The sequence below is a fragment of the Eschrichtius robustus genome, chromosome 5 (assembly GCF_028021215.1).
Source record: "Eschrichtius robustus isolate mEscRob2 chromosome 5, mEscRob2.pri, whole genome shotgun sequence".
NCBI lineage: Eukaryota > Metazoa > Chordata > Mammalia > Artiodactyla > Eschrichtiidae > Eschrichtius > Eschrichtius robustus.
Genome location: NC_090828.1, coordinates 63,387,489 through 63,410,971, shown reverse-complemented (window position 1 = coordinate 63,410,971; position 23,483 = coordinate 63,387,489). Strand labels below are relative to the sequence as shown.

Here is a 23,483-nt window from a genome sequence, read left to right as displayed (position 1 = left end):
TGTCTCCATATCATTCAAAAAGTTCCATGAGGGCAGGAACTGTTTGTTTTATTCAACATTAAATCTTCAGTCAGTCAGTATTTGTTGCTTAACTGACTTGGCTTGGTGAACTGGGGTTTAAACTCTGATACACAGTTTCCTTACCCGCAAAGTTTCTGACCTGCAAAACCAGGTTCTGGTGAGGATTAAACAGGTCCCTGTAAACCACTAGCACAAAGCCTGAAGTACAGCAGTCCCTCCGTGAAGGGTGGTTCCCTCCTGGGCACACCCACTTCTCATCCATCTCGAACATTCTAACAGCCTAGGAAGTAAAATATTTGGGGACCAATGCCTTCACCAGACAAGACCTGTTTGTTCCCTTAATAATTAATTGAGAGAAAACTCCCAAAGCCTGAGCCACCTTGCTTGTGGGAGGCTCAGCATTTAGAGCAAGGATGGATGGTGGTTGCCTGCCCATGAACAAAGTAGCCACTGGCCCAGTCTGAGGTCAAGGGCAAGACTGAAAATCAAGATTTATCCTAGGACACACAGGTCAAGCTAGGGCCAACACCAAGCTTGCCACTGGTTTCCTATTTTCTTCTTTATGCATTTTCCTATTTTCCTACAAGAAGCATTTTTATTCTTCATCTACTTTAAATCACTCGATCTCAGGTGACCCTCTGGAGTTTTGATGTGGAATACCGCAGGTGTATAATTTCAACACACACACAAAATTTGATGATAAATATAGAGGCTTTCCCAGAGTGGACTTTAAATCATTATACTGCACGTTAAACTTGGACACGGTGACCTTTTGATGGTCATAAAAGTATTCCCATTGACCTCAGCACTCGCCTCAACATATGGCACAGAACTGAGGACATAAAGAAATCCAGGATTTTAATCAACTGAAGCTAAGCTAAAAAGCTCTTCATTTAGAAAGCTCATAAATTCTCCAGGTCATAGGTTCAAAAAAATGAAATTTCAAATTCTTCCTTAAAATGCTAAGATATTCATTACCCTAGTTTCTAAACATTCTCTTACGTAATAGAAAAATGCTACAAATGCACACATTCTTTGACTAAAATCATTTGTGATTATGCCTTGCAATACATTAGAAGGAAAACTTTATCATCTTCAGTTATCACCTTCTCTCTGGTTGACTAAGAATGGATTTACGTGAACCTAGACATCCAACCCTTCCAAAAGGAGGAATAAAATATCCCATCATTGCCATGACCCCAGCAACAGGCTTCCCTGTGGTGAGAGATCTCACCACCCTCCTAAATAGTCTGGTCAGGCTTCCCTGTGGTGAGAGATCTCACCACCCTCCTAAATAGTCTCCACCTCACAGAGCAAATGCTCCAAACTCAATTCAATCCAACAGCGTGTGTTGAGGCTCTGGCAGACCATTTATCTACGTGCTCTCAAGGAGACAGAATAACAACCGTCAGGAGACTACGGTAAAGGCAGCAAACCCACAACAATTTTGGCTGTCCTCGTGCAAGCCCACACAGCCAGCCCACCTCCTGCCAGAAACTAAGTGAAGCCAGTTCTTCCCTGAGAAGGACCATGGTCACTCTGTTTACTAAGAGCACTCAACACTTCACTAAGCTTGGTCGGTAAAGTTACAAAGAGGTAAAAGCAGCTTAAATCTAAAAGGCTCTTCTGATAGTCCAGGAATGAGGCGATTAGGGCCTTATCTAGTTAAAGGGTCCTACCTCTGCTTCATTTCCCCCACCCTTGTCTAAAAATCCTTTCCTCTCTCTCCCTTAGATCCCCATAACGTGGCCAGAGTTTTCATGACTCTCGACCCTGAGTCCCAAAAATCTGCACCCAAATGAACTTATTCACAGCAAAGTTTGAGTTTTAAAAACTTTATGGATACTGGTACTTTCAGCAGAAAATAGGAGGCCCTCAAAGAAGTGAATTTTCTAATTGTGGCATTTTAGGCATTTCTAATGCCCAAATACCTTCCTCGCCAGATTGATGGCACAGATTTTAGGGGAATAGAGGATCTTATCAGGGCTCCTAATGTGGTACGTGATCAACTGTCTTTGCTGATACCAGAAACCTCATCAGCAGTGAGACAGCATTTTTCCATAAAAGCACAGGCCATTGAAAATACAGTCCAAGGGTTTCCCAGGAGAACTGGTGACATCTCACATCAGTGTAATGTGTCTTAGATTAATCTGGGCTGAAGAAAAAGGCCCTAAGGAAATATTGCAAAAGGAATGACTCCAAAGGCCTAGAGAATCAAGTAACAAATGAACATGATTTATTGAAACACTGTAGTATTGGTTCTTTTGTAAACTGAAACCCCTTATCTACGTAACTCAAAGAACTCCTTCCATTGGAAATACAAGATTCACCAACTCCATCCAATGTGTATGTGTGTATCTGTGTATATATGCATGTACACAGATACATACACACACACACACACACACACACACACACACACACACACACACGGAAGCCCAACATTTCAAAGCTTGCTGACTAAGGAATGGATTTGATATGCTTTCCTGGAGGTGTACTTTCCATTACACCTGTAGGAATGCATCTCAAGTATAGAAGTCTATATTTCCCTTCTTTCATTCAGCCCAGCGTGTCTAAAGCTTTTCTACAGAAGTTTAAGAGAGGAAGTCTGAATAACCAGATGGCTGTATGCTTGATATACTGCTCTAAGATTGGGGGGTGAGGAAAGGGAGGGAAGAGGAAAGACTGGTTAGAAACCCAAGTAACTTTCCAGAGAGAAGCCCCTGAAGTCTACACCTGGGTTCAAACTCCAGCTCCACCTCTTCCTAACACTATGGTGAGTGAGCATGTTATTTAATTTCCTTGCCTCTGTTTCCTCATCTAAAAATGAGGATAATAAGAGCTCCTACTCATAATGTTAAAATGGAAATAGTGTAAGAAGTATGGGCCTGACACATAAGGACATGGTCAACAAATGTTAGCTATTGTTACTATTTTTAGGCAGGTGTTTTCCTATCCTTTAAACTCTATATATGGTCTCCCTTTGAATTTTTCAGGGTTTTTTTTGTTTGTTTAATATATATTTGCTTATATTCTAGCACTTCTGTATTCATAATCTGCAACCCAGTTTGAAGATCTTTTTAAATTACCCTAATTAGAATTATAGCTTATTGCCCCAAAAAAGCTGATTTAATACAGAAATTTCATATTATCTTATCACTAAATTATCACTTCTATTTTAAATTATACTCTCTCCTTAACTATTTCTTATATCTGAGGTTCACAAAAGAAAAACATCTATATTCAAAATAAAACTGAACTAGAAAAATAGAACTTAATTCACAAAGATAGGCAAGTTTTCAGGTACACATCTATGCAGTTTCAAAAATAAATCACTATTTAGTGAGATAAGTTAACTCTGCTAGTTTATTTCTCTGGTTGATAATGCCTCTGTTTTTAAGACATTTCAGCAACTGCATTTCAGATGTTTAAAATGTTTAGTAATAATTTAAAAGAATTCAAGTTTAACTAAATAACATTAACCAGTTGCCTAAGCACAGATATCTTAGTCCAAAGTTGATAGTGACAATATTTACTGAATTACTGAATTAGGCAATATGGAATTATTAAGCCCTGATATTAGTATCTACAACCTAAGAATCCTCCTCACTTCAGCCTGAGTGTGGAAACTGTTTCTGACTCTCGATGACATTTTGAAAAAGACCACGCATAAAGGAAACAGAGCCCACACCTCACAGAAGGAAAAATCCTGAGCTTTTCAAAATATAAACTGCAAATTCAGTAGCACCACTACAGCAACCACTGAGAAAAGGGGATTCTGACAACAAAGAAACTATAGAACAAGCAATATTTCTAACCTCAGAATCAGACTCATAGATGCATGTATACAGTATACCTCTCTATAAGGTCAAAGGTTAAAAGAGACATTAAAGTCAAATTGCAGCCTTCTTTTGGTGCATGCTATGTGCCTACAATTCCCTTCTTATCCTTTAGAATCATTAAAAATAGGCCTTATCCTTCTTCCATGTGATGGTCCTTTGAATATTTGAAGAGAGAGCTAGCCATTGTTCCCCTGATTCTTCTCTTCTCCAAAAGAAACATCCCCAGTTTTTCTATCATTCCTCCCGTAACATGGCTTCTGGTTCTCTCATTATCCTTTTTTCTGTCCTCCAAATTCAGTTCAAATGTCTTTACAAAAATGTGGTCCTCAAAGTGTAACAAATGCCCAGTGTCACCTGACCGTCTATGGCCACATAGCCTACCACAATATTCATTCCCCTTCCTCTTCAGACACAGAATCCCAGTTTTATTCAGGTGAACAGTGTGTGCAGCCAAAAGGCTATATTTCCCAGACTTCAGCTAAGTATGGTCACCGGAGTAAGTCTTGATCAATGAGATGAAATGCAAGCAATAGGGTTACGTAGGACTTCTGGGAAGTCTCCTTTAAAGAGGGAAGGCATGCCCTTCTTTTTCCTCCTCCACACCTAGCATGGAGCAGAAGTAGCTATGGCTACAGAAACTATTTTGGACAATGAGGTGACCTTAGGGATGGAAGCCACCAGCAGAGGATGGTGGAGCGAGAAGATAGGTACCTAGGTCCCTGATGATACCATGGAAGTACCAAGCCAGCCTCCTATTGCTGGTTACGTTAGGGAGAAACAAAGCCAAACAAAATCCTCTCTGCAACAGGGATCCACAGTAGAGCATGCCTATCACCTCCCCTGGGGGACAGAGTTGCTTTACTACAACTCAGGGAGTTCTTAAAAGAACTTTCCACTAAACAAAGATTTCTTGAGTTCCTGCTTACACGTGGCTCTGTGCCAGACACAGGATACCAGAGGAAGCAGGCATAACTCTTAGCATCAGTGGTCCAGTTCTAGAGAAAGAGATAAAATACATACATAAATAATTGTAATTCACGGTGTGATGATAAGTGCTGTGAGAGAGGCTCAGATAACATTCAGCGGGAGATCAAGAAAGGCCCTGTGGAGGAAGGTGCTTTTAAGCTACGATATGGGGGTCTGAGGGGAGTGGGTGTGCCTGGCAGAAGGAACAAACTGGAACTGGCAGGAAAGTGTAGGGCATGACCAAGAAAGAGCCACATTCTTCATCCTATGTCACGGACACATGCCTTCAAGTTACCAAGACTGTGCTTGAAGCAGGTTTCCTTTTATGTGAAGAAAAAAATAACTGTGTAAGATCCTGGCACCCTCTAAAGCCACGGAGTGCCTCCATGGAGTCAGTTCAATTCACCAGGCATTTATGGAGCACCAACTGTTTTGCTGTCAAATGAGAGTTTCTCCCAATCCATAAAGCCACCCTAATTTTTTTTAAATGTCATCAAATATTTTCCATATTTTAAAAAATACTGGAAGGTGATGCTTTGCCAATATTCTCCGGAACTGGAAGAAATGTTTCCTAGAGGTGGATCCTGAGATTTGATAAACTACAAGTGCACAGAGAAAATGTTTTTCTCCTTTTCTGCTTATACTTGCCCATTAAAGTTAAATATGCAGGATCCAGAGATAGTCCTCCACTCGGGCTCAGTTTGCACATTTGTAAAATGGGAACTAAATGCTATAATTCTGGTGACTATATCCCAGACACATAATAAGTTTCAACAAATGTCAGCCCTTATTACCAGTATTATTCCTTCCTGCCTCTTTGTCCACTCCCTATCAACCAATATGGGCCCTTGGTTGACAGAAGGAATACCGGCGTTTGGGGCTGGATGATTCCTTGTAGTGTGGAACTGTCCTGTGTGTTGCAGCTGGTTTAACATCCTTGTCTGCCCTCTAAATGCTAGCAGTGACAACCAGGGACTGTGACAACCCAAAAAATGCCCCTACACATTTCCAGATGCTCTGCAAGGAAGCTGTACCAACTAGGAATCAATGAACGAAACCAAGGAAAACAGCACTTGCCATACCCAATATGCTAGAACTTTTTCAGATAAGGGGATTCAAGATAATACCATCAAGTATTTATGAATGTACATTGAAAAGACATGTCTAATATTCCCATAAATAACACATATCAACTTATAAAACAAATAATGGGAATTATCAAAAACAGCAACAAATAAAAGCTTTTTCTATATTCCACGGTGACTCTTTCTCCTCTGGTCACCTTCAGGTCCACAAGTTTAGTTCGACCCTTATCATCTGTCTCTCAGATAATTACAGCAATTCTCTAATTTAACTGGTTGATCTGCTTTTCCTCATGGCGAAAGCATTATCTTTATAAAATCTAAGTCTAATCATTGTGCTTCCCAGCTTACATTTTTTTCAAAGGCACCAAACTGATTAGCTTGACACACAAAGTCCTCTAGTCTCACCAGAGTCGGCTCTCCCAACTCCATCTCCTGCCAACACACCCTCCCTCAAGACTCTGTTCAATAAATAAAATAAAATTCAAAAAATAAAAAAATAAAGTAGTGGACTGGTTAGCTTAGCATACGTATACATTTCATATAGGGAGTCAATTTCTGAACTACATCTAAATCCACACTGGGAAACAAAAATATTTCTTCAATTAGGATGGCTGCTCTTTTGATGAGAATTTAAAAAAGAAAAAAAAGACTCCGTTCAAATGGCAAATCGGGGCAGTCTTCCTTGGCTCTTGGCCCCCTCAGGTCCACTTGATTTCACTCCCTTTCCTGTGCTCCCAATCCTCTATGACAACACCTCTCACCTTGTAGCACAACTGTTTGTGTACATGTCTTATTCATCTTTGTGTCTTCAGTTCTGGACCCAATAGGCTCTCAGTAAATGTGGAATAAATACATCAATGTATTCACTGTAATTATGAACCAAATCTGGATTGACTGATAGCTTTTCACCTCTTAAACTTCTCACTGACTCTTGTCTATTTTCACGGAATAATAAGGAACTGTTATAACATTGATTATGATTTTTAGGTGGTCTGATTAAAACTTCTCACAAAGCCAAGTGTTCATCTTTTAACGTACTCTTCCCTCTGGAAAGCTTTCTCCTTGACCAAAAAGCACACCTGAGCTCTACTTAGACTCATGCTTCTATCATTCTTGTTCTCAGAGTTACAGAGAGATCACCAGTAAACTCTGCAGAGGACCAGGTTTACAGGAAGTAGGTACAGGACACACGAAATGGAAACACTGAGTCCATTGAGAAGTTTGAAATACTACATAACATGACATTTTGGGTCTGTGCTTTCAAGCCCTAAAGGTGAAAGTCCAGATAAATGTTCTTGGGGGTAGAAAGGCAAGATACAACGCCTGTCTTCTAATGCTTACTTGTTTGACAGTTCCCCCTCCTAAAAAAAAAAAAAAAAAACTGTATTTTTTCCTCAACAATTTCTATGGATAGAGAATGTGACAAGTGGTTCCTTTATTTCCAAAGACACAGCATGGGGGCTGCCCTGCTGCATTGACCTAACCAAGAGCTGGTCAACTATGAATGATTCAGCACCAGGTTCCCTGTGGGGTTAAATGTTTACTGAATGCTCACCAAGTGCCAGGACCTTGCATGCTCACAAGGTCCTTTAAATATTCCCAGGAACCTGTGGAGTAGACATTACTAAGTAGTCCAGGAGACTGAAGCTCAGAGAGGTCAAATAGCCCAGAGGGGCACATCTGGAACGTGACAGAGCTAAATCTCCAAACTCCAACACCAGGCAGCGCCCCAGCACCAGAAAGGTTTGGCCACAGGTGAACTACATCCAGGGAAGACCCTTGAGATTGAGGATCCTTGGGTAGGTGGAGAAGGGGGCAGGGGGCATGGCCAGAGAGCTTCCATAATAGTAGGAAGAGCCCAAAATTTTGCTTAGCAGTCAGAGATGTAAATTTACATCACTGGCTTCAGCTCATTCCCACAACTGAGGCTGCCTTCTATACCTTCAAGGAAACTGTAGGAATTTTCTCTTTATAAAATGTGAGTGATCTTAGCATTGAATTTTTACAAATACGTAAATATATTGTAACTCCTCAAAAGTTATTCAAGATGCCAAATATTCCTTCTAGAAGGAATCCTAAATAACCCCATATCATCTGTCTCCCAATGCAAATCCCCTGAGTGTTCAATGCCTTTCAGAAAATGCAACGGCATATTTGAGGGCATGGGGGACAGGTTGGTAATGTTCCAGCTCACATGTTTCACTGGAGACCAAGACATAATCATGTAAGCAGGGAAGAGAATTTTCAATTATAAAGATTCTAAAAAGTAAGAACACTCTAGTTGTATATTTGCATGGCATTTTAAACCTGCAATCAAGCTTTACTGACTAATGCAATCACTATATCCCAACATTTTGATAAATTCCTTCTAAATAGAACACCTAATTATCCATTAAAATTTATTTCTAGCTAAAAGCCAAATTCTGTCTCATGTTATTATATCCCTCATTCACTTTTCGCTTAGAAAAAAGAAAGAAAATAAAACATTAAAAACTTCATAGTAAAAAGCTTCTCCTGGAGTGAGTTTCATCATTACTTGCTACCTCCATTCTCCCTTAATGTTGCTATGTACATACTTCTTAAGTTTCATTCCCCTAAATCTTTTAAAATGTGCTGAGATGAAGGAGCAAAAGTGTCCTTTAGCCTGACTTTTCCTTAAAACCACATATTAAAAGGTACTCTGGTGTGTTCCTCTCGAACTATAACCAGCTAGTTCTCATTTGTCAGGCTGGCAGGAAGGGAATGAGATGAGGAGAAAAATCTCTAATTTGTCATTAACAAAATAAATCAGGAAATAAAGCCTTTAATCTTAAGAATATAATTTACTGATTTAGTCATTTATTTACAAAATTGATGGAAATTGTTAACAAGGAGTTAATTAATTTAAGTCACCTGATTACCACAGTTAATTAACCACACTGACTTAATCTTCTTTGAAAACATCAACTAATCATTTCCCAGGTGTCAAGGGGTAAATCGTTAAATAAAAAATAAACCTCTGTCCTCCTCTTCAAGGGAGATTTCTTGAGTGTGTTTTCTTTGCAGATTCCAATCTAGCAACAAGCCAAGTTTAGGCAATTTTTTTCCTATATGGCTATACTGAAAGAGCTTCCATCTTTCCAGTTTTTTCCTCCATACAATAAGGGGAAACCAGCCTTGCAAACTTACCATTCACCCATGTCATTTTGAATTACTTCAAAAATGAGCTAGAAACACTTCCTGAATTAAAATGAACAAATGAAAGGCAGAAATTGAGGCTTTCACGTGGGAAAGTGAGTTTTCAGAAAAAGAACTTAGAAACTTTATTTGGAGGGTGTGACTACAAAGGAATAGCATAAGGGAATCGAGGGAGTGGGGGGTTATTGAACTGTTCTAATCCCAATTGCGGTGCTGGTTACACAAATATATACATGTATGAAAATTTATAGAACTATACACACACCATTTTAGTCTACGTTAATTTTTTAAATAATAAAATAAAGCCCTTCATTAAGGCTAATATTCAAGCCCACCCGTATGAAAACTGTAAAATCTTATTCCCTTTCATACAGATAGAAAAATTAAGGCCAATTACTTGCCTCCCACCTCGAAAAAAGTGGAGGAGGTGGGGAGACTAAGGAAACCAACCCTGTTAGAGAAAATCAGAAAGAATCCATCCTATGTGTCTCGAGATCCACTGCTTCTTGGCAAGAAAATAGAACCAACTGTCTTTGATCTACCAATGCAACCCCAGTGCAAGAAGGCCCTGAAGGGAACCAAAGCCCCAGGTCACTGTGACAAACCACACTTGGACCTCCTAGAGAAAAAGAGGGCTAAAGGGCCTCAATCAAATACCGTTCCTCTTCCCTTCACTTTCTCATTCCTTCAATCAAAGCAAAATGCTTGAAAAATAAATCTGGATTACAGTGGGATTTTGTTGCACATATTCACAATCAGCAACCACTATTAAAGACCTCTTTGATTTCCTTTACAGGGAAGTGAAAGTGTTCCATACACTATGCATCCTTCTTAGCTCAAGTCCCATGTTCTCTCCTGTCTGCCCTGCTGGGTTTAATTATTTACAGCAAGAAGCATCTAATTTTTGCTGTCTCCGAGTTAGTACATTCAATTTTTAAACCGTGCATCTTGTTTTTCACTAGAATCTCAGCTTCCAGTGATTACTTAGCAAATTCTTTCAACACCTCGCTGCACCAAATATTAGGGAAGAAGTAAATTTTTATGCCAGAAGTGAACTGGAAAAATAATTCAGAGCGGTGGTACATAAAAATTAACCATTTAGCAACGGATTTGGGAAATGTGTGGGTTTCACTTTATTCATTTGCAAACTGTTTTTTTATTGCATACTAACTAAGGAAGAACACTGGATTTCCTATCAATAGTCATCATTACTTACGGTCTAGAAAAATTGTAACTTCCATTTACACTAAATCCAAAAGCTTCCTCTCAACCTTACCTGATGCCGATGAATCCCGAAGGAATGATTGATAGAGTGCTGCAACTTTGTTGCTTTTAGGATCAACCTTTCCTTTTGTTCTAACAATCGTATTTCAGCTGAGCTAATTAGAGGAAGGAGAGCCTTACTAGAAAGAAGTGCTATCTTTGACATCTGTTTGACAGATTCACAGCAGAAACTCCCCATAATGTCATCCTAAGGAAAAAGCACAAGCAATAATATCTTTTTTTCCCCAGAAAAGCTGATTTAGGCAAAACAATTAGGAGATGAGGTTGGCTCCCTTTCAAGACTCTCACCTTCTGGTGCCTTCTTCCCTTCTTTCTCACCACCACCACATCAAACCATCAGCTTTGCGTCTCGTTCTTTCTGAACCTCACGCTGACAAATGTTTACTGTGCGTTATTAACTCAGCAAACTACTTTACCAGACAGGGGTAAACATTTCTCACTTTAACCAGAGTTTCGGGGGGAAGAGTGTCTTTCTCCAAAGAACTGGCTCTAATGGTGACGGAGCAGACATCTTTGGCCAGGGTGAGAGATGCTTTAGAGCCAAGAGATGTTCCAGCACTTCCAGCCCTTCCAGCCCTTCCAGCCCACAGGCAAATGCCTTCCCCATCTCTACACGATTAAACTTCTCAGCTGTAAAGAGTCTCAGTTCTCACTTGGTTGTTCATTACTTTCTTCTAGGACTTTGAATAAGAGAACTTAGTAGGAATTTTCCCATCAGTATTAAGCAACAGCAGACTTTAAAAATCTGTACATCACCGCCATCCCTAAGAGGAAGTTAAAATAGAACTCTCTGATTGGGGAAGGGTCTTCTGAATTAAAAGATGTGTAATTATAGAGAAGAGGACATTCCTAGATAAAGGAATGGTAGTATAGGAGAAAGTCAGCAAGCAGGAATCAGCCAGTACCAAAAGAGTATAGAGGAAAAACTAGGTTAAAATGGAAATGTACTCTTCAAGAGTAATCTGTTTTGGATAGGCCCATGTGGCAGGAATCTCTCTATCCTCTGTTGTACCCAGTTACACATGCCAAAGCATGATATGGTCTCCATCGACATGTGATGAATGAACGAATGAATGACTGCCAAGAGTAGCACAAAAATGTCCACGAGTTGAGTTGCAAAGTTACCAGCTTCTGAAATGAGGTCACCTGATCATAATATGAGCCATTAAATGAGGGTTTGTTTGATTGATACAGAGGCACTACCTGGCACTTGCTCCTACTTACCCACAGTGATAACACATAAGATGAAGGACTCTGGGTTCAAATCTTGGTTTCACCACTTAATAACTAGAAGGCTTTGGGCAAATGACCTCACCTGTCTTTGCCTTGCTTCTTTATCCACAAAGTTCAAACTGTTAATAAAGAAGTGGGTAAAGTTACACCTGTAAAACGCTTAGGACTGTATCAGGCACATAGAAAACACTCAAAATTTTTAGCAGTAGTTATGTCAGGTCATTCTCCCAACTTCTTCACCCATACATGCATGTCACTGAGTCATTCCTCTGCCTCTAACCTATTTGGTCACAGTTGCATTATGAAGTCATCAAAAGAATGTGGTCTAGGGACTTCCCTGGTGGTCCAGTGGTTAAGAATCCACCTTCCAATGTAGGGGACATGGGTTCGATCCCTGGTCGGGGAGCTAAGATCCCACATGCCATGGGGCAACTAAGCCCGCACGCCACAACTAGAGAGCCCGTGTGCTGCAACGAAAGATCCTGCATGCCACAACTAAGACCCAACACAGCCAAATTTAAAAAAAAGAAAAAAAAAAAAAAAAAGAATGGGGTCTAAAGTGAGAAAGATTGTGCCATGGGCGTTTTTCAGCAGTCTGGCCCTCTTCGGTTGGGCCCATTTTTGGTTCATTCATCAGGAACAAGACCCATGAATGTCCTGACTTGACATGTGATGTTCTTTCCTCCACAGTCTACGCCGCCTCCCCAAGTTGAGAAACCACTCCCCTCTTCAAAGAGGGCCTTTTGTCTGATCAAGGCTGTTTTCACTGTGCCATGGTCTCAGACAGATTTCTTTTGTGTTCTGTTTAAACACAGAATGACAGTCCACTAACATAAAGTCTAAAAACTTTGGCTTATCTTTTTGTAAAAGCAACTGTATCAAATCTGTCCCTAAAATAGCCCCATTCTGTATGTACAGGGGATCCTCACAGGGTAACCAAGTGTCTGGGGTGGAAGTTAAAAAGGCTGATGCAGAATCCGCTACTATCAAATGCATTGGGATTCATCAGTAGTTGGGGGGCAGTGAGGTGGAGGAAGGGGGAGAGTCAAATGGAGAGAAATAGCGTTGCTAAGCCACTTGTTTTGATAGAGACAGCAATTTTCTTTTTTCTCCATCAGGACCTTGATGGGGTCTCCAGGAGCCTGGTGGAATTAAGGGCTGGCAATACCAAGGACATGGTGATGAGCTTAGGCTGCCCTTCTTGGTTTTAGCACTCATGGTGGCATCTATCTATCACTCATTCAACTTATTTGTATTTAGTTAGCCCTATTATGGACACTAGGGATAAGTCAATGAATAAGACAGAGAAAAATGCCGGCCCTCTTGGAATTCATATCTTAGGGAAGGGAAAACAAAGTAAATAAATAAAATAAATAAAATAAATTATGTCCATCATGTCAGAGGGTGATAAGTGCAATGAAGAAAGTAAGAGGAAAAAATCAGAGAAGGTGGCACTGAGAAAGTGACCTATAGGCAGTGACCTATCGAAGGTGAGGGACAAGTCATGCACGGTCTGAGGCAAGAATGTGCAGGAAGAGAGAAAGCCAGTATGAAGGCCTTAAGGTGCTCACTGCGTTGGGAAAAAAGCAAGAATATCATTGCACCTAGAGCAATGTGAGTGGGAGAGAGAAGGAGATAGTTCAGGGAGGTGATGTGCAGGCCAGATGGTTAGGGTCTACTTGGACACTGACTCTTTATGAGCTGGGAAGCAATGATAGACAGGGAGATGAGGAGATGTACCACCCAGATTCCCCTTCAAGGAAGGACCAGCTGCAGGGAAGGACTTTCTACCTACACTGAGCTCCTCTGAGGTCCATCTCAGTTGTAGAATAAGGCCACACCTAGGGCAGGCCAGGGCAGGCCACATCTAGCAACTGAGGAAGGCCATTTCAGCCTGACACATAGAACACTCTCTCTGCCAACTGTAGCTCCAGAACTCCCCACTGCGTCAAGCAAAGCCTTGTCACAGTTCAGTTTCTTCCTCTGCCTATTTCTGCTTCCTCCCCTTCCCTTCACAGACACTGATCTTAATAAATATCTTGCACTCCAAACTCCATCTCAGCGTCTGTTTCTGGAAAATCCAACTCGTGTGTGACAAAAGCCATTGGAGCTTTTGAGCAGAGGAGTGACAGGATCTGACTGGTTTCTAAAAGGGGGTTGAGAGTTGACAGAAGGGGGGCAGAAGGGAAGCAGGTGATCAATAGGGAAGCTATTGCAATAATCCAGGTAAGACGTGACCATGACTTGGATCAATGCAGTAGTGGTAAAGACGAAAAGTGGTTGGATTCTACATATATTCTGATGATCGAAACAATAGGATTGTCTGATGTATTGGATGTGAGGTATAAAAGAAAAAGAGGAGTCAGAGCAGAGTCCAAGGTTTGGAGTCTGAACAAGGATGGAGAAGCCATTTACTAATATGGGGAAATCTATGGAGAAAGCAGGTTTGGGGCATTAGTGGAGATCAGGAGTTCAGTTTTTGGACATAAGTCTGAAATGACTATTGCACAACCAGGTGGATATACCAAATAAGCAGTTGGACATATAGGACTAGAGTTTAGGGTAAGGTCTGGATTACACTCATAAATTTGTAAGTTGTCAGCATACAGATGGTATTTAAAGAGACAGGATGAGGCAACCAAAGTAATGTAGATAGAGATGAAAAGTAATCAGGAAGATGGATGAGAACAAGCATGAGATACCAAGGAGAGGCCAGCAAGGAAGGAAGGAAACCAGGAGAATGTGGTTTCATGGAGGAAGGCAGGACACACTGTGTGCAATGTTGCTAATCAGCTAAACAAGATGAGAGCTGAGAATGGATCTTTGGATTTAACAACATGGAGGTCATCGGTGACCTTGGCCAAAGAAATACCTGTCAAGGGGGGTGGGGGCGGAAAAAACTTGAACGGCATGGATTTGAGAACAACTGACACAAAACGACAGTGGATAAAGACAAATCTGCCAAGGGATTTTTGCCAAGAAACAGAGAAAATAGGTGATAGCAAGAAGGAATGTGGGGAAAAGAAGATTTCATGAGAGGAGACAAATGGTGAGAGGTGAGACAGAATGTGATCTAGAACATGAATGAACTGATTGCACTACAGAGCATGGAAAGTTCATCCAGAGTAACAGGAGGAAAGACAAAATATACAGGCTGAAGTGCAGGTGATGATGGTTGAGCTATGGGAGTTTGTGGAGTTCTGTTGATTGCTTCTATTTTCACATTTATAAGAAGCAACATTGTCTGAGCAGGTGGTGTTGGATGGAGGTTTGAGAAAAGAGGACCAGACTGCTGAGGGTGGAGGCAAGGAAGTGATGCTAACGATGGGCCATAAAATATAAGCTGAGGAAGTGAATAACTGAGGGATTTGAAGGGCAGTGAAGAGGTGGCAGGATCAACGGACTATAAGTCCCAGTGGGATCAACAAAGAGTTGGGCTTAGGATATAAAGTGAATGAGCTACAAGGTTTTCCAATACTCCCGTACCAAGCATAGACGGCTGCTTCAGATTCCAATGAGTTCTGCCAGGGATTCCCTTGAGATGAATCCCTGACTTGGGTGGAAAAGGGTAAGAAGACCTCCAACAGTAGTTGGAAGTAGTAGCTCAAAGAATCTCAGGTTCTTAGAGTGGGAGGAAGGGCATCAAGGTGTCCAGAGAAAGAACAAAGAATCTAATTAAGACACAAATAGTAGCTACAGGGAGGGGCTGTCATGTTGGCCAGGAAAGGAGACCGCCAGGAATGGGGGCAGTACTTCATATCACCCTCAGATATAAAAGAGTAGTTTTCCTCATTACTGTAACTACCTTTTAACATCCCCACCCAAAAGAAGGAATAGATTTAACAGAGTATACTCCGCTGCTACTGGAAGGAATTTGCCATGGCAAATTAGTTTCAGTTTATAAAACTAAATAAAATGAGACAGGTTACCCAGATCAGTTGTTCCCAAACTGTCTGACTCTCAGAATTACTTAACAAAACAGATTCCATACTTCTAACTTAGTTAAGTGTGGGTTTTGGCCTAAGAATCTACATACCGTTTAAAGCTCCCCATGTGATTTTGATGATATGCCAAATTTAGGAAGCTAGCTGATTTCCATCTAGGGACCCTAGAGATTATAGCATTCTATAAATTGTGATGAAATAATGCTTTTGAGAACATAGCTGAAATCTTCTCAAAGTTGAATTGTTCTTAGATAGGATCAAGAAAACATGTAGCCCCATTTGTCCTGGCAGCTATAATATAACAATATGGGAAGCCAGGCTGAAAACAAAGCTGAAACCTAGAGGGGAGTAGAGTCAAGAAAACTACAAAGAGAGAGAACTGGAGCCATGACTGCACCTCACCTGAACCCCGCTATGACTCAGAAGTTTTTACTTACATGAGCCAATAAATACCCTTAATTGTTTAAGCCAATTTGAGGTGGGTTTTCTGTTTCTTGCAACAAAAAGTATCCTCCACACCCTTCCCACATCAAAATCAAACCTGTGTGGAAGTACACACTAGCATTTTCTCCTCCCCTTTAGTGAGATTAAAAGGTAGGTAAGATTGACATATAAAAAAGATCTCTATCCTTAAATTCAATTTTATTTGAGGATTTCCCTATTGAAATAATGAGTTTTGATTTTTCAGCCTTTACTGAGAAAAACTTCTCCTTGTTAATGAGATTAAAAACCAAAGAATTGGACCCAAGGTGACAAGCAAATCTCTGACACTATATGACAGGATGTTTTTATATGAGAATCCAAGAAAGCCTAGCATAACAGAATTGTAGCTGCGGTCTTCTTCCCCTTTATTGGGTTTCCTCAACACCCGCTGGACACTCAAAAGTAGGTATGCTATTACTTAATGTGAATCAGTGAGTAAAGGCTTATTTTAAAAGTTACTAAGAATCTGCATGAGGCTGATGGTACATAAACTTAAAGGAGACCTCTGGTATTGCTTCCAAACTTGGAATCTCAAGATCTGGACAATAAACAAGCCATTGTATCCATGGTAACAGTGGCTTAACTTTTCAATGCACAGAATGGTAATTACATTTCCTGCTTTCATTCACTTCTCACTGTTTCCAATAACCTTGGGGGTTAGGCATGACCTGAGGGCTAATGACCAAAAGCATAGAGATTTTAACATGAAACTTCACATTGTCTAATCTGTCATTTTCTTGGAGAGACTTATATTTCCAGGAAACTGATGTTTCCAGTTTCTTGGTACATGATATTAGAAATAAGACTTAAAGACCAGCAAAATAACCATCAGCATAGAGTGCAAATGTTTGGCATTTCTGAATTAATCCAGTGACGTGTGAAAGACACCTATTCTACCATTTATAGAAGAAGTCCCTAGGGTATATGCTAAGGACTCTTAGATTTGCACCAAGGTGCATTTTGTCTCCATAGAAGCATCTTAATATGTCTCCAAACCCTTCTTCTCTCTTCTTTCTCTCTACCTCTTTCTCACAGCCAAGGTCTAGTGCCTGGAAAAGGGACAACATCTTGGGAATAAAAACAAATGAAGTGAGTTGGAAAAGGAGCAAGGGCCTAGGACTCACTGAAAAATGAAATCCTACAATGGACTCAAGAGCTCCTTACTTTGATCTCTCAGCTCATTTTCTAGAACGTTCCTGTCCATCACAAAGTTCTGCTCCAAATAAGAATCCCTTAGGCTACAAGCAAATCTTCTAGTTGCAACATGACCACACGAACACAGCACCATGTCTTTTGCCTTAAATGTTTCCAATACTTTTCCCCCTTCAATTATTGAGTTACCCCAGGACTGCCTGCTCTTGAGAAATTTCTACAGCCTTTTCAAGTCTGTCTTCATACATAACGTGGAAAAATGGTTTTATCTGATAAGGTGTTCTAGACACCTGTTGTTTTTGCAGCCCCACATCTGCTCACAATTCTCTTGGGAGCCTTACCCAATTTTCCCTCTGGGGTCTAGCCTTCGTCTGTGACCTCAGGGACCAAGCATGTGACTCGAGTCTAAGCTATAGGCACACGTCATGTCTCTGGATACAGTGATTGGTTCTCTGATAAGCTTATGACCTAAGCAGAGCCCCTGAAATGCAACTGAGACTTTTGCAGAGAACAATTAAGACAAAAACTCTTGCTCTTTCCCATTGGACATGACATGAGAGGATGCGGTTCCAGAAGCCATTAACAGCCACCTTGTAACACCAGAGAAGAACACGCTAGAGATCAGAGTCATCTCAGAGCCAGAAGACAGAAAGAGAGTCCAGATCAGCATGACATATGCTGAGCCCCCATCTGTACTAGGTTGAACCAAGTGAAATTGCCATAGTTGACTATTTCTGACCTAGATAAACAGCAATCCCATATGGTTCAACCTAATGGCTCTATCTTTTCAATTACGTATTTCAATAAACTTCCCTTTTGGCTTCAAGCAGTTTAACTTAGGTTTCTGTCATTCACAAACATGAGAATTTAGACTACCATGTAAAGTTGTTGTAGCCACTAAAGTACTATGTCAAACATGCCCAGGAATATCACTCAAAGGATCAGTTGTATTAAAAAAGTAAAAATAACAAAAGGATACCAAGATATAATATCTTCTCCTAAAGTTTGGAAAAAGTTAGATTCTTGAAGAAGGCAGTAATGATGGATAGAAAAATATATGAGACCTCACAGTCTAAAGAACACTTCACACGCATCTCAATTAATTGGCATAGCCACCCTATCAGGTAGACATGTGCCTGTTTTACAGATAAAACCAATCCAGAGCAGTTGAGTACACTGTAATGAATTTCCCAGACAGTAAATGGCAGAGGCAAGTTTCAAACCCAGATCCCCTAACCCCAAAATCTCACACTCTTCCTACTTTGTCTTACAATGCTAAGACTGTCAAGAAATCAATTAGGAAACATTTGCACCAACCCCTATAGAACATGGGAAGCACCAAAGAAATGTCTCCGACATTTCAAAACATCTACCAATCTGATCATTCTAAAGAAGCAGCCCAAAACACTGAGGCTGGAACATGTCAAATCTTTCTAATATTGGTGAGATCATAGTCAGGGTTATTAGGAACTAGAGAATGACGATCTCAGAATCTTAAAGGCCAAGTTGCAGCCCATTTTAAAAAATTGTGAAGCCTAGACTCCTCTTTTCAGTTCTCATCCTCCTTAACCTTTCTGTAGTATTGATACTGCTGACTCACTAGCACACTGTGGATACTTATTAATAAATGTTCGCGGAATGCCACAGTGGTGACAGTACTTTTTAATTCCTCAAGATCACAAAGTTAATAGAATATGATATAACTATCTGAGTTATACCAACTCTTTTCAATTCAACACACTGCTGTAAGCACCTCAACTTTCTACATACCTTGTTCCAGCTACTAGGACTTAACAGAAACCCCAAAGACAACCTTGCAATGTGCTTCTAGTCACATGGGAAATACATTTAAGTTCTTGATATCATTATTTTAAAATGCTTTTTTTAACTTTTAATTTACACTTTCTGAAACCTGTCAAGTGTTCTCAGAGCACATGACTAAAGAACACGGACAGTGATTAACCGTGACCGAATAATTACCTTGAATAAGACTAAAAATCTAGTCATGGAACAGCCTCGCTACAAAACCCAGAGACCTTCAGGCATGTGCTCTGATGGCCCAAGGTTTTGAAAAATGGATCTAGAGGCACAGACTTTGGGAGTTGGGGTGCTGACATGGCATAAGTTCTGGACCAAGCTAAAAACACATGGTTATCATAAGATTCAGCTTAGGCCTGAGACAGGTGACCCATCCAATTGAAGATTCGCCAAGATCATCTCTTCATCATACTTTGACTCATCTGATAAGTCAGGATCAACACAAAAGGAATCTAGAAATTTCCTCAACCTGGGGACATTTAGAGGACATGTTTCTAAAAAAGGTCCTGTAGAATGAGGAAAGGAAACTCAGGTTCAGATCCTGGCTCTATCACAGGCCATATGCCCTTAGGCAAGGCACTTAATCCCCACCCTTTCACTCCCTTTCAGTCTCCCTCCAGCGTTTAGTTACTTATCTATAAAATAATGCAAGAAGACCAGTTGATATCTAAGGTTATTAAAGTTTCTATTAAAACAGGACAAGCACACTATTGAAGGGAGTTTAAGCAGAAGCCCCAAAGACTGGCAAGGAAGAACTTCAATAAGAGAAAGAGAAGCCAACTGCTGTGAAATAAAAGCAGAAGCAGGTATCAGAGACGTGATGGAACCAAAATGCTGCCTGTTTGTTATTGGCCACACAATCCTTTTAACCATATAAACTGCACCCAAAGATGTAATTGTCATAAAAGCTGATACTATTAAGGGCACAACCAAACTTCTGTTGGATGAAAGAATATCATTGTCCTGAGAATCAATATCATTTTCTCAAAAAGCTTCAAATCACATCCTGGAATCTGGGAATTCCTCAAAGAAATGTTAAATGGAAAATGCTTAAAGACTTTCCTATGTGCATTTGGAAATTAGAAATATGAGTAGTAAGCAAAAAAAAAAAAAAAGTAACATTTATTGTTGATCAATATAATAAAAAGAGCTGCTAGTTTATTTATGATCATTGTCTACCATGCCTTACACCACACTAAGCACATTTATCTCTATGTTTGTAAAATGTCATGGAATAGATTCTCTCATTAGCATACCAATTTTACCAATTTTACCAATTTCTCTCATTAGCATACCAATTTTACCAATTTTAGATAAGCAATCGGAGCCATGCAAAGTTAAATGACTTCCCCAAGGTCACACAGCTAGAAAGTGGTGAAGCCATCGATGGAGTTCAGGCCCTCCCACATTTTTTTTTTTTCTTAAACAGCATTATACAAAATAGAGGACAATGCAAATAATTTTTAGCTACAGATATGTGATATTTTTTAAAAGACTAACTATGACACTCTTTCCAACTTCTAATGATACAAAGTTTGCAGTAAGATCTTACCTGAAATATTTTATGCTAAAATAAGGGCATTTACACTGTCATCATACTTTACTTCATCTAAATCAAAAATCAATACAACAGGAATCTAGAAATCTTCTTAAACTCCCAGGTTGAGGACATTCAGAGGACATGTATGTAAAAATGATCAAGTAGGAGGACTGGGAGTGAGGATAGTAGGATTCAGGTGATAGAAACATGAAAAGAGTTTCTGAAAATATCTAGTTATGAGCAGTAAGCACATTTTACATTATGTGGCAAAGACTTGCAAAATGCCCCTCAGCTTCCTTAGTAACTTCACACAGGGACAGTAACTTAGGGGGCATGACATTTTTAGTACAAAAGAGATAGAGAACCACATACAGTAGGAGTTAAATTATAGCCTCTGGAGTCAGAATCTCTTGGATTTGCCTCACAGCTCTGTGATTTCCTAGCAGCATGACCTTGGGCAAGTTAATTGCTCTATGCCTCCATTTCCCATCTGTAAAACTGAAATAGTAAGAGTACTTACTTCAAAGGGGTATGGTAAAGATTAAATGTCAAGAAGTGTAAAATACTTAGAACAGGGCCTGCCACATATATAAGTATATGATATGTTACTATTACTATACATATTATTATGTTATTATTATTATAGAATGAAAGATGGATGGGTCTAAACTACCAAGAAGAGTAAGTACAGGTTATTTGGTGACTAAACTATCAATCCAGGGAAGAGAACATCTGTTTTGGTTGTATGCGGACAACCCAGATGTATCCCAGTTGAATCCGGACAACATTTCCTTTTGCCAGGCACTGACAGGAACATACAGTAAATCCTATGGCTATATTTAGGACACGAGATGTATATAACCCTAAGCACTGCAGTAAACCCTCCACAATAATAATAAATCTTCTTTCTGTGTTACCAACACTGAGAAAAGGTGTTCAAAGTTAGAATTATTAACGTTCTCCCCCTGCCTCCCCTCCTTTTCCAAAGATTTTTACACAACCAGTGGGGTTTGTTGGCGTTTCCAAACTTCTTCCCAGGAAGTCTGCAATGGGTACTGCTAGGAGTTGCTGTATAATTACTTAGTTGATTCCTTCTAAGGAGCTTACGCTAAGAATTGAGGAAAGAAAGCAGATTAACCATTTGAATACACGCCACGGCCCATCCACAAGCCCTCCCCTCTCTCCGTCATCAATGGGGGCTTCTGCAGTCCCCACCCGTCAACCCCAATATGTGATCCAGGGAAATCAATTTATTGCTTTGGCTAATCCTACAACAATAGGGGTTTCATTTTCATTGTAGGGCAATTAAGTTGTCCGAGCAGGAGGGGAAGGGGGGGGGGTCTCCCATCCCCACAGACAGATTAGTCCCCGTGGAGGCAGCAGAGTTCGCTCTGTCTGTCTGGCGGTCGGTCACACGCAGCTCTTGGCTGCTACCTAGCAACGCAAAGCCAGGGAGAGAGCTCGCTGCTTCCCCTGCCTCCTCGCCCTTCCCATTCATCCCTAGCTTCCTCTCTCTCTCCCTCTCTCCCTCTCTCCCTCTCTCTCTCTCCCTCTCTCTCCCCGCTCTCTCCTTCCCCTCCTTCTCTCCATTTTACTCTCTACTTGCTTGTCTTCTCTCCTTTTCATCTTACTATTTTTATTCTCTCCACTACTTGCTCCTCCTCTTTCCCTCGCCTGTTTCTGTAAAAAAACGAAAACTCCCCGACGACTTGAGAGAAGTTTACAGCTCTTCATAGCAGAAACTTTCTCCATTCGAGCCCTCAAAACTCTGGCCGCGCAGACGGGCCCATTCATCAACACAAAAGCTCCCCCCTCCCGGGTGGAAAGGGAAACCCTTCAAGAAAACGCTGCAGCACATCAGCCGCTCTCTCGACCAATCCCACCTCCCGGCCTTATCTTGGCTCGTAAATGATCTTTATCGAAATACGGTCTCTTGGGGGTCACGGCGAGACCAAGTTTCGCCGCTGAAGAGAGGCGGGGTGCTCGAGCCCGCAGCCTGCGCGCGCGAAAGGACTCGTGGGCCGGACGCTGCAGGTGGAAAACTGCGCACCGAGCAGCGCCAAGGACCGCTCGGCCCCGGAGAGAGTCAACCAGCGGGGGGAGCAGGCTGCGGACTCGCGGGGAGAACCGCAAAGTGCCTTCCAGAAGGGTTGGGACAAACCCCAATGGGAACAAAGGCGGGGTCCCCGTGGGGTGCGCTGTCACCGAAACCGGAGGGGCTGCTTTCTCAAGTTTGCGACAGCTCACTTCCCGGTCGGGCGAAAGAGGGGCGCTCCCGCTCTGCCAGCGCTGGGCAACCTGAGCGCCCCAGGGGGAGCCGCCGCGCCGCCGCCCGCTCCTGGCCTCTGCCGGCCGCGGTCCCCTCCGCCTGTCCGCGGACCCGACCCTGCCCCAGGCGGGGAAGTCCGGCGCTCCGCGCGGAACTGCGGCCGGTGAGCGCTTACCTCGGCCCCTGGCCGGCGCCAGGCAGGCGGCGAAAGCCAGCAGCAGCGTGCACGCCGCCGACGCCCTGCGCTCCATCCCCGCGACGGTCCGGGTCCCGGCCTCACCGTTCCTTCCCCGGGAGGTGGGCGCGCGTCGCACTCAGCACTGCAGCGCCTCCGCTGGAGAGCGCTCCTTCAGGCCCGCACCTCGGCGGGCTCCCAGTGGCAGAAAGCCGGGCCCCGCGCCCGAGGCATCCCGTTTTCTACCCGCGCCAGTCCCCACCCTCCAGACAGTGCATAAAGCCCTTTAGACCCGCCCGCCCCGGAACTAGCATGCGGGAATCCCGCGGGGCAGGCCCCCTGCCGCCCGGCCCGCCCCCTGCACTTTGCAGCTCCGAGGGGAGCGGGGACGCGAACACACGCGTGCACACTCACGCAGGCACTCCTACAGAAACAGCCTCGCGCACACAGAGGCACATACTCCTCACGCGCAGTCTCATACGCTCCCTCACGCG

The 23,483-nt window shown here is 41.9% G+C and overlaps 1 protein-coding gene across 1 annotated transcript in view; it reads right to left on the bottom strand.

Annotated features, from left to right (window-relative positions):
- LRP2 (LDL receptor related protein 2) overlaps window positions 1-23,173 on the bottom strand; it is a 199,659-nt gene extending 176,486 nt beyond the window's left edge. The window contains exon 1 of the mRNA XM_068544952.1: window positions 22,990-23,173. Within this exon, the coding sequence (XP_068401053.1) occupies window positions 22,990-23,065 (76 nt within the window). The 5' untranslated portion in view covers window positions 23,066-23,173. The remainder of the gene's footprint in view (window positions 1-22,989) is intronic.
- Window positions 23,174-23,483: the final 310 nt, after the last annotated feature.